Consider the following 12,242-nt stretch of genomic DNA (forward strand, 5'->3'; position numbering starts at 1 on the left):
GTGTGTGTGTGTGTGTGTGTCTGTGTGTGTGTATACATATATATATATATATATATATAGAAAAGGATTTTTTGCTTGTTTTAATTCTATAAAATGTAACAGGCTTTACAGAGTCAGGGGCTTTTTTGTCCTGAAAATGTACAAAAAATAATACACTCACTCTAACACTGTACAGTATGGTCTGATGGTCTATATCGACTACAGTACTAACAAGAATCTCCTGTTATTGACAGGCAGTAATGTGAGACACACCAAACCATTGATTGCAGCAGCGCTAAGCTAATTAGTGGCTCATCCTCTTCCTCATCTAATAGCCCTGATCGAACAAATGCATTACAGGAATATGTTTTCCGAAGCATTTGCAAACACACAGGAAACCTGAGACACTACCTGTATTACTGTTTGTACATACTGGCCAATGTGAGAAAGCATCTCATCTGGCGTATACAGGGGCAGGGAGAGTGATGTACAATGTGCCATATAAAACAAATCGTTTCATACAATATGTTGTATTAAGAACAGCACTTCTTTTTTTATCTGAATGAGCTTACCCTAAGGGCGCCCTTTCTGGCGGATCCACAGTAATGAAAGCAGCTTTATCACTTACTTTCCCTTCCTGTAGATATTTTTTTTCCTCAGCCTTATGTTCAGTTATACAATAATAGCATAGTGATTGTTAAGTTGTGGCCATGACTTTGTAAGGTGGGGGGAAAAGATAATTATGCTGTGCGATTTAAGTTGAGGCTATGACCTATGAAGCTGTGGGAATGAGATAATTGGTTCAAGACCACACTTAATAATACTTGAGTATGAGATAACCAAGTTGTCTTCGTTAGGCAATGGCCATGACTTAATAAGCCTTGAAAATAAGAAAAATGTGATAGTTAAATCATGGCCCCAAATTAGTAAGGCATGGGAACAAGATATTTAAGCAGAGGTAGTAAAGTTGTAGACATGACATAGTAAGTCTTAAGAACAACATTATTAAATAGAGGCTATGAATTAGTAAAGTGTGGAAACAAGATCCTGAAGTTGTGATAGTTTACTAAGTCATGACAACACAAAGTGAAGTCCTCAGCAGGGCTCTGTACAAGTCTTCAGATGTATTGCATTGTGGAACTTCATTGCTTTTAATTGCGTCTGAAATTGTGTCTCAGAAAGCACCACTGCTACATTTATTATTAAATGTCTGGATCTGTTTTATCACTCTAACAGTTTGTGTTTTGTACCTTTTCCTCCTCAGAGATTTCTGTTGCGCATTCCAGTCATGAGGACAGACAGTGTGGGGGTAATGATTTATTCAGTGTCTTACACACACCACACAGGGGGATGTATGAAACCATTTAGCTGTTCTGTAATGATCATGATTTTTGTACATTTAAAAAAAAATATGTTATTCATCCATTATAACATTTTTTCTTCATTGGTTACGCAATTTGGACCCCTGAGCTCCTTATTATGCCCTTTGATCTGAACTTTTATTATTAGTATTCTCATCAAACAGTGGTCTAGACAGTGTGTGCTACAGAAAGCATTATCAGTTTTAAACTTTCCACAGAATAGTTTTCATTCATGTAAAGCAAATTGTGTTGCATGGTACTACTTTAATACTACTGCTAACTTCACAGATATCAGCTAAAGAGTATGAAGATGTAAACAAGAAGAAATGTTAGACAGGCTCAGAATGATGAACAGAGCTTTACAAGCAAACAACACAAATATGATAAAACACACATTTTCAAACAATAGTTTTAGTTGTTATTAATAACAATTCTAAAGATCAATTCTTCCACCATGTAATGTAGTTATTTAGATTAGGCTGTTTTGCCAAGCCACTATGGACTGCTGAAGGAGGGCAAGAACTTCCAGCCACTCATGTATTGTATACATTGTAATCATTTCAGTTTGTCATATAATAATGAAATAATAATGAAAATCATAACATAGCATAATCCCTCATCCTCTAAGTAGTTTTTTCTCTGACAATTACCATCACAATGATAATGATAATTTCACAGTGTTGTGTGTCCCTTTTCCTCACAATGGGACACAATTTCAAATGGCTCCCTACTCCCTATATAGTGTACTATGATGTGGCCATGTGTACACTATTCCTATATATACATATAGTGCACTATCAGAATGAAACTTTTCTGTGTGTGTGTGTGTGTGTGTGTGTGTGTGTGTGTGTGTATGTTTATTTATATACAAAATCATCATTTATAGTGTACTCTTTACTGGAAGGTATCTGTCCCAAATCCTAACCACTGAATTTTAACTTCTGAAAAATAATCCTTATATATTTTTGTTTGTTTTGGATATCTTTCAAAGTATAGTCAAAAGATTTCAGTTTTGCTGTAATGTTTTCATGCCACTGAAACACAAAGAGTTTTAGTTTATAGGCATAATCTTATTTTACCCACACCCCTTCATTTCATAGCAGAGTTGAGGCTGCATCCCTGTCCCTCATGACCACATGGTGAGCAGATAGAGGCCATTGTTTTAAAGTGAATGTGTCCTAAAGTCTGAATATCAATGTGTAACATTAAGGACTGTCACTACCGAAACCCATATTTTCTGCAGTTAAGTAAACATTTGTGTTATAATAAAAATATTTAATTTTTGATATACAATCATTTTGTGTCTGTATAACTGTTCAATGCTGTGTTTGCCACTCATATACTAGCAAGTGTTTTTGACATTCTGCTCAAAATGAGCTAAAATTGTTACAACTCAGTCATTCAGAATGGCAAAGTAGTGACAAAATGGAATATTCAGTCATAATTTAGTTTCAAATAAAATAAACATATTTAAGATATGCCCTGTGAATGACTGGCGACCTGTCCAGGGTGTATCCTGCCTTCCGCCTGCTGACCGCTGGGATAGGCTCCAGCCAGGTTCTTCTTTCATCTGTCAGTACACTCCGTGGTCCATGTGAGCAGCATAACAGCACAGAGTTTGTCCACTTATACAAAATTCAGTTGTGGTGAAGTGGTCATAGCTTTTATTGAGCATTTCTACAGCGGTTTTAAACTCAGCTCAGCCAATCAGATTTTAGAATCTGTTTTATTGTATTAAATTGCACCATGCCCTTGTTTAGGTAACTGTCATAGTAGCCAACTTCTGAGTAATTCTGATTAGTTTTGGATGGTCATTATCACCAACATCACCAATGCTCCTTTTCTGTCAACAGATTTTAACGTTTTCCACATGATCGCTGTGGGTTTAAGCAGCTCTATACTGGGTTGTCTGGTCACTTTACTGGTCTACACCTACTGCCAGAGGTACCAGCAGCAGTCACATGATGCAACAGTCATCCACCCCATCTCCGCTGCCCCGCTTAATACCAGCATCACCAACCACATCAACAAACTGGACAAATATGATTCGGTGGAGGCCATTAAGGTTAGTAATCCCTGTCCAGTGCTTTAAAATAGACTTTTAGCTAAAAAGTCTGCTGTGTGCTCCATGTGTTTAATTTTGTCCTGTAGTGTGCCGTTTCTGTCTAAATACACTCATTTACTCATACACTGCTTTCTCATAAGTGATGAGCTAACTCCCTAACCTGTGATCCACGCTCAGGGAGGTTTATCTCATGAGGGGAAAATAAAGAAGCATGTCTGTGTCTGTATTTTGAAATGAGAGTTAATCCAAAATTATGCACTTTTTGCTCAGAGAGTACTGCTATTGTTTTTGAAAGGAGCTCATTATCATCAATTTGAGATTTGAATGAGTGGATCTTTTGACACAGACATAGCTTGATGAAGGCAAAGTGATTATAAAGAAGCTCCTGCTTTATTGCGAGTGCAGTCAACAGAACAATTAAGGCTTCATTTGACTTGAGCTTGGGCTAATTAGAGGAAGAGCTCACCCTTATTCCGAGTGTGGAGAGTCTGTTGTGGAGTTACATACAGTAATTCAGTAGAAAACTCAGTGTAGTGTACTACAGCCAGAGATGAATATGTGAAAAAAGGACTCTCTATATAGCCTAATAGTCAGTCAGCAAAATGGATAAATGGATCATTTCTGATAAAAGCTAAAGAAAATGAAGTATAGTGGATAGAATTGCTGTAAAAAATAATTTTCACTAGCTACTCTAATGCAGTATACTGTAAAATTATAAGCTGCTTTTTAAATGAACTCAGCTTGGCACTGGTGAACTCTGGTGCCCACATGTCGAGTTAAAGGGGAATTCCAACTTCTGTTTAATTCAGTTGCTGAGATGTAAACAAAGTCATTCAGAGTGGTCTGATATGAAATAGCTCATTGTAGAGAAACTTAGCTCACATTCTTTTACAGTGGTGATGATCAGAACAAGGGGTTACGGTGTCTGCAACATAAATATGGCCATATTATGCACTATCCAAAACCACCAGTCACCCTACATGTATCTTCTTTTTATATGTAATGTGCAAAGTGGTAGATCTGAAAAACAAGAAGTTTTCTTTGGGTGCTAGTTTGACTCTCAACACCCTACATGTATCTCCAAGCTAAAAATATATTTTTAAAAATACATTTTAAGCCAACACCTTCTCACAGCTATTGCAAAAAAATGCCTCAGGCATCAGGCAGTGTATTCATAAAAATTTCATTTAAAAACTTTCTGTGCGGGAGCTTTTAGAGGTGGACGTCTGGTATCTATCACCACCACTTCTGTAAACAATTGACTTGGTTTCTCTAGAATAGAGCATTTCACACCAAACCACCCGGAATGACTTTGTTTACTTCTTAGTCCTTTAGTTATGCACATTTTGAAAAATCAAAAAGGTAAGTTACCCAATAATTTTAAGTTGACCTGACCTTTCATTTACAGAGAAAATTAAACCAAATGTTCAGCCAAAAATCAAATGTACATTTTCTGTTGCATATTTTTAGCCGAATCTCAGTCAAGATGATGAAGACAGAAAAAAATTCAGGCTTCAAGTTTCTATGCTGGTTGTTGTTCATAGCTACTGCTTTCACATGCCACATACTTTGGTCTATGTTTATGGATAAGACCATGTTATATCAGAGTAAGCAAGTCTATTAGAGATTACTTAACAACTCCACACAGTTTAGGGCAAGAGTGAAATTATTTATTATTGAGAAACTCTGGGCCTTCTGGGCTTTCAGAGAGGTCTAATGATGCCTGTAATGCCTCTAATGTGTAGTTCATTCTTATTTAATGGAATCACTGTGCTTATTATATTTAAACTATGCTAGTATTGTAGTAATGCTCTTACATCACATTAAGTTTTGGTTGGAAATAAAAGGGTCCAATCCTTGAAACAGCCAACAAAAAACTGTTCAATTAGGATTGTTTTCTCTAGTATCTAGGTAGATACAGCCAAGCAAGCTCTCCCACTGGTTAGGAGTTCAGGAGCTGGACTGGAGGCCTAATGTGCCTGATTACCCTCTAACATAACAAGGAAGTGAGAGAGGAATCAGTGAATCACGTTTTGCTTTACAAATGGACTTTTGTGAAAAATTTGTGAGACAAATGTTACTCTAGGCTTTCTGGAAGTTCTAGATACATCACTGAGTATGAATACAAGCTGTAGTCAGGTTATGCGATGGCAGCTCTATACAAGGACTCTTACAGAAAGAGTCACTTTAAAGCAGATACATACAAGATAAAAATCGGTGAATATATAAACATGAAATGTCTTTTAGAAGCTCCAGATATCAGTTAATCTAGAATGGCAAAAATTGTTAATATGAATTGCTGTTAGCACTGACACTGACTACTAAAATCCCATAGGAGCGCTATCATAGAAGTGGGTTTTTTCCTCATTTTTTGGACTAAATTTTGACATCGTGGTCCAAGCTGAAGTTCTAATAGGCATAGTTCTAATGATTCAGGCATGCAGTTTAGCTCAAGTGCAAAAGTAAAGAAGTGAACTTCAGACCTCAAACATGTCTTAGCTGTTTAATTACATTTGCAGTAAGTGGGAGAACTGTAAATTTGATTTTTGTCTGCTCATTTAAACATCCAGGAGATAAACAAGTTAAAGTCTGGAGGATCTAGTAATTGTATGGGACAATCCAGGATATTATAGTGGGAAATTGGTTCAATATAAATGTAGAGCAGAATTACAGATCCCATGAACAGGCTAGTTAGCAGTTCAGTCAGTGGTTAAAAGTCATGAAGGTAATTATAAACCATGACAGAAGTCTGAGAGTGATGTGATGGGGGATTATTCATTAAACTCTCTGGAGCATGTGGAGCGGTAGGCTGTAGGTGGTATGATGGGCTTTTTTGGACGTGACTCTGCTCCCTTCCTCTTTACAGCCCGATGTTTCCGTACTGTTGCCTTTGGATGACCACAGCATGCGCCAGCCTTTGTCCACTAACACTGGCGTGGCCCGCGGCCTGGAGATTTTCTACTAACTCTCCAACAGCACATGCCCTCTCCTCTCCTCTTGTGAATCCCGTCTCCGCCCCCCCGTCACCCTCGTGTACGTTTTGGCAGGTGTGCGTGCCCATGCATCCAAAATCCAGATTATTTCTCCATCTCACATTCCATTCCACAGGGCAGCAACCAAGGCTTGTGAGAAGGCAGTGTAGCGTTTGCCTGTTCTGTGGTGGTGGTGTTGTGGAATGGCCACGTCACTCATAACGTTTTTGCTGCTTATCGCCTCATTTCTCTATAAAGAAGATTCCATGCCTCAGGCATAACAGTGAAAACACATGCAATATAGTACTCGAATTGCATCACTCTTTATTAGTAATGCACGATAAACTGAAGAGAAAACCTTTCCTTACATTGTTCTCACATCCCTTGCAATGAAAAACAGTACTTGACATTTTTGTAAAAATCATGTTAGCATGTTATGACATTGTCTGATGCCCTGTATTTAAAATAAGTGTAGCTAAAACATAAATAAAGCATAGTTTGGCTTTTTAATGTAAATTATTGTACAAATCCAATGATAATCCAAAAACACAGGCTGACAGACTGACACACTTCAAGCGACTGCTAGCTAATGTTAGATTACAGCCATGCTAAGGCCAGCAAAGGGCTGTGGTTGGACAGTGATAGCAGCAACATGCCTTTAAGTTGGACTGAGGGCTCTGATTGGACAGTGATTACAGTTGTCTTCAAGTTCGACTGAGGGCTATAATTGGACATTGACTACAGTTATGCCCCCACTTTTGGCCAAGAGCTTTGACTGGACACTGATAGGAATCATCCCCACAAGGTCGGCAGAGGGCGGCGATTGGATAATGACCACATTTATGCCCTCATGTTCTGCCAAGAGTTCTGACTGGACAGTGATTAGAGCCATATCCTCAAACCAGAGGACTGTGACTGGACGGTGTTTACAGTCACAGTCCCAAATTCAGCTGAGGGCTGTAACTGGACTGCGATTGTAACTATGCCTTCGTTTGGCTGTGGATTATATTTGAACAGTGATTTTAACCCCTGCCTCCAAAGGATATGATTGGCTAGTGATTACAACCAGGCGCCAAAGTTCAGCAGAGTGCTGGTGATAGAATGAAGACTACATTTTAGTGTGGTTTGCTCGTTCTTGATGGAAATGCAATGAAGACAATGGGCTTATACAAAGCAATGTAATAACATTTAGCCTTCAGTGTTTCCCATGTTGAAAGCACTGTGTGGTGGGGGATGAGTGGGTGTTCCTGAGTGGTGCAACCATCTACGCATTGGCCCTATCATCAGGGCATCCCAAGTTTCGGTCCCTGGTGATGCTACAGCCATCCGTGTCCACGAGTCCAAGAGAGCACATTTGGCCTCGCTCCCCCTGAGTGGACAGGTTATGCCCCTTGTGGAGGAAATTGGAGGGAAAAAAAGAAAAGCAAGTGAAATGCAATGTATCTGCATTTCTTATCAAGGTGGAATACTTTCACTTCTGACACAAATTAGTACACAAGAACAGCAATTAACTCTAAAAGCAAGTCCCTGCTAATTGTTTTTTAGAGATTAGAGATTAAGCAACATCTGAACAATGTAATGTAGGTTTTGTTTTTGAGTTGTCATTGTGCACTATATTTCACATTTCTTTTAGCTATTATGATTGCATTACAGTTTGGGCCTGAATCTTCTCTATAGCCCTCCTTCCTGTTTTAATTGTTTGTTGTCGTTCACTTCATTTTCAAATCAGACGTCTTGTTCATCACCTTTTTTGTTGCTTGTTTCATGCCCCGAGAGTGTCCCCACACACCCTACAACAGAAAATTCCATATAAATGAGCTTCATCTTTTCTAAGGGAAAAGTTTGCCAGCAGCTAATCTAACTGCCCTTTAATGCAGCACTTTCTGATATGACTAGTTACATGAATGCTCTTTGTGGGGCGTTTGTAGGTGTATATATTAATTTGTTAATTATTTGTTAATACTTTCAGCATTTTCTAAAAATCTTTTTGTTAAATTATTATCTCAAACTATGGATATTAAACCAAATATGTCCTGAAATAAAAATAAAAAAAATCAGCTTTGTACAATTAGGCCATCTTCCATAACACCCAGTCATTTGTTGTGTGTTTTTTTGTTTTAATTACAGTCATCTTTCTTTCTTTCTTTCTTTCTTTCTTTTTCTTTCTTTCTTTCTTTCTTTCTTTCTTTCTTTCTTTCTTTCTTTCTTTCTTTCTTTGTTTTGTGTGTTTTTCCTGTTTCATCAATCTGTGGAATGCTGTTTAGAAATGTTTTTCTCTGTGAATTTGTGCTTTTTTGCCTTATTTAAAGGTAACAAATCATCAGAAACCTTACTTACAATGCACTTTTCTCTCATTTGCAGGCTTTTAATAAGAATAACTTGATCCTGGAGGAAAGAAATAAATACTTTAACCCTCAGCTTGCTGGAAAAACATACACCAATGCCTACTTCACAGACGTCAACACCTACGATGACTATTAAAGCTGGGTTTTTAAGGCCAGTGCTCCTTAATTTCGCAGATTCCACACTGCGAGTAAAACATGCAGTCTAATTTTTACTTTTTTTGTTTTTTGCTTTGTGATTTGCTATTTGACGTTTTTTGTGGGACCATTTCAACATCACCTGTCAAAACTCCCACTGAACCATCTTCAAGCTAACGAGGACTTTTGCTCTTCTGGATGTTATACTACAAAAAAAACCCAATTCTGAAAACTCTTGCACACGAAGAGCAACAAAAATGACATCTCCAAGGCTGGAGAAATGTTTTAAAAACTTTTTAAAGAAGGCGATTTGATCCCTATGTGACTCCTGTGAACTCTCTGGGAAAATCCCTGACGTTTGGGGAGAAACACTGGCGCTTTTATTTTTTTGCATGATATTCACCCATTGTGTTTTTTCTTCATTGTTGCTTCATTCTTTCGCATGATTGTTTTTGCATTTCTGGACAGTTTTGTCTGCTTTGCTGAGTCAGCATCTTCCTGAGGTCCTGCATAAGTGCCCAGAATACGCTCACTAGCCACTTTATCCGAAAGCCTCACCTTCTATTTCACTTACTGGCCTCTTTACGAACAGCTAACTTATAGGTAATACCTACCTACATAAGTGTACAGTTACAGAGTCCAGCCCATCTGCACAATTCATCGGCTCCTCTCCTCATCTTATTGCCCAATCATCAAGGGTCAGTTTCTGACCACAGGACCACCTCTGACCAGATATTATTCGGGTGGATGTCCATTCGCAGCACAGCAGTGGCATTGACATAGTGTGGTGCTAGTGTTAGTGTGTCAGACACAGTAGTGTTCCAAAAGTTTGGGTGCCCCTGGTCAAATTTTTTTGTTGATTATGTAGATGAAAATAAATTACCACATATCATCTACAGACAATACACTTCTGCACATTTTAATGCACGATTACAATTTAATTGCTGAATTTAACACATTGGAAATTAAACATAAAATGTTGCCTGTGCAAAAGATATGGCACTTTTTTTATTTAATATTTTTTTACCTATTTTCAGTTAGAAAATCAACAAAATATGTGATTTTACCAGGGCTGTGCAAACTTTTGCATATACCTGTATATTAGTAATCTAGAAATCATATATTTTGAGGAATAATCAAGTGTTAAGAAAATAAGAAAACTGGATTCTAGTGAACAATAACAGTATTAACTATGCATAGCCTTACAGCTATTCTATAATATCATTTGTATAAATGTATATTAGTTGGTGTGTCCATCAGGCTCTTCATCTGAAGAAATTGTATTATCATCATTCAAACTGCCAACTTATCATTTTACTAGATAATTATTTCTTATTTACTCAAGTAGCTATGACTAGACTACAGGTTCATGGCGTCTCATAGCATATTCAGCTTATTAATTCTTAAGAAATCTTTCAGCATCCTCATGCGTGTGAAAGCATTTTTGTGAGGAACTGCCAATCATGTGAAACATGAGTCAAGCAAACAAGGAAAAAATATTATGTAAATCTGCAGAATGTAAAGCATTCATAACAGTAAAATGCTGAACTGTCCCCATTGTCTCCATGCTAGTGCTAAATTGAGTAATAGTTGCTTTATATTCTTCACATTTATGTAATATGATTTGTTTCTTCTGTCAAAAAGCGATATTTTTCATCCAACTGACACCACAAATATCATGAAAAAAAAGGAACCAGAGGGGTCCACCTCTGTCAGAAGGTTGTCCTTTACTGATCAGAAGCTCAGCCATAATTAATCAGGAGCTCAACCTGGATTGTTTAGAAGCATGACCTTGATTGGGCAGAAGGTCAGCACTGGTTAGAAGCTCAACCCTGATTGGCCAGAAGCACCTCCTGAAAAGTCAGAAGCTTGAACTTGACTGGTCCAAGAGCTGATCTGAAAACCTGAACTTAACCAGCCCTGGAGCAGTCCTAGTTGCCATAGTATTGTAAAAACCAATCTGCCATCATGAAACAGAAAATCCAGGGTTACTTCAAGCTAAGCCTAAAATAGACTGGATAAGCAAGAATTCCTGCTTCATTAGACAGACCCCAAAACTTTCAAGCTCCAGTTTGTAAAGTTTGTAAAAATGAACATGAATGTTTTGTTTCAACAGACAGTGGAATTTAAAATAAGTCAAATAAGTGACTAAAAAGGTACATTTGAATAATTTTACATCATGTGACTAAGTTTAATCAAGCAATTGTGACAGCCATAGTGTCATTGCTAGTTGAGAGTGGTCCACCACCCACAAATATCCAGCCAAGAGAAGCTCTGTGGTCTGAAGCTGACCACTGATAATGGGTTAGAGAACGGCTAACACAGACTGTTAGTCAATAAATGAGCTACAGGCTGTAACTGTATATCAGCAAGGTAGGGTCTCTGATAAAGTGGCCGGGGACTGAATTCACTCATCAAAAAAAGCTAAAAAAGGAAAAATGTTGGGGCACGTCAGACAAAGTCCAGACAATCAAGATGTAGATACTTTGGTGTCTGGCAAATGTGTTCAAATGTGTCTCTTTCAGGCTTTCATTAGCCAAGTTACTAACAGTGGTCAGTGTTTTGTTGTACAGTTACACTCAGCATTAACTGTATGTCTGTGTAGCTTTTGTAGATCAAACTATTATAATGCAGTGTTAGTTGGCCCCACTTTAACCCAGCAATTCATCAACATAATCATTATTTTAACATTCGGTGGTAAATAAAGTACAAAAAAATAAGAGGGAGAGAATGTAACACTCCAGTTCCACTTTAACGGCACCTTTTTATAACTCTAATCCTTTGATAATTTGAATACTATGAGCATATTTTATGTTTAGAAGTTACAAGGACTAGTATTATTACACCAACTGTGTTCATATTTTCTAAAGGGAAGCTTTTCTTCATTATTAAAAGGGTAAATGAATTTCTCCATGAAGATAACCAACCACCTGTGATGGAAAGGAATAATCAAAGTGCTGGGATTTTTGTTTATGTTTCGATTTCTACTAATTCTTTTTTTACCTGCAAAAGTTCTGTTCGCTTGTTTTAATGTGCATAAATTAAAACTGCTTCATATACCTTACTGTTCTCACTGAGTACCTTTACATGAGCAAGATAACTGAGAACTGCAGCGGGTCAGATTTTGGTAATAATTTCTCAAATGTGTTTACATGCACTTAAGTAATCTTTTAATAGCAAACCTCTACAGGACTCATTTATAAAAACGGTTTTTAAGATAAATTCACAGCATTTGTGTACAAATTGCACACACAGGGACCACCATTGGGAAACACTGCGTTCATCTGTGTACGTTATTACACCAAATTCACATTATATAAATCACTACAGTCATCTGCAAATATTTTGGCACCTGGTTAAATTACATGTTTTTTTAATTGCAACT

At 37.5% G+C, this 12,242-nt stretch overlaps 1 protein-coding gene across 2 annotated transcripts in view; it reads left to right on the forward strand.

Moving 5' to 3' along the window:
- The window catches only part of sema5a (sema domain, seven thrombospondin repeats (type 1 and type 1-like), transmembrane domain (TM) and short cytoplasmic domain, (semaphorin) 5A), a 246,127-nt gene extending 234,206 nt beyond the window's left edge, over window positions 1–11,921 (forward strand). Inside the window, exons 20-23 of one of the 2 annotated variants that reach the window (XM_017696239.2) lie at window positions 1,244–1,288; window positions 3,194–3,405; window positions 6,272–6,438; window positions 8,739–11,921. In XM_017696239.2, the coding sequence (XP_017551728.1) occupies window positions 1,244–1,288; window positions 3,194–3,405; window positions 6,272–6,370 (356 nt within the window). In that variant the 3' untranslated portion in view covers window positions 6,371–6,438; window positions 8,739–11,921. The remainder of the gene's footprint in view (window positions 1–1,243; window positions 1,289–3,193; window positions 3,406–6,271; window positions 6,439–8,738) is intronic. The other variant, XM_017696238.2, reaches the window with a different exon arrangement.
- Window positions 11,922–12,242: the final 321 nt, after the last annotated feature.

Source organism: Pygocentrus nattereri, chromosome 24 (genome assembly GCF_015220715.1).
Source record: "Pygocentrus nattereri isolate fPygNat1 chromosome 24, fPygNat1.pri, whole genome shotgun sequence".
NCBI classification, from domain to species: domain Eukaryota; kingdom Metazoa; phylum Chordata; class Actinopteri; order Characiformes; family Serrasalmidae; genus Pygocentrus; species Pygocentrus nattereri.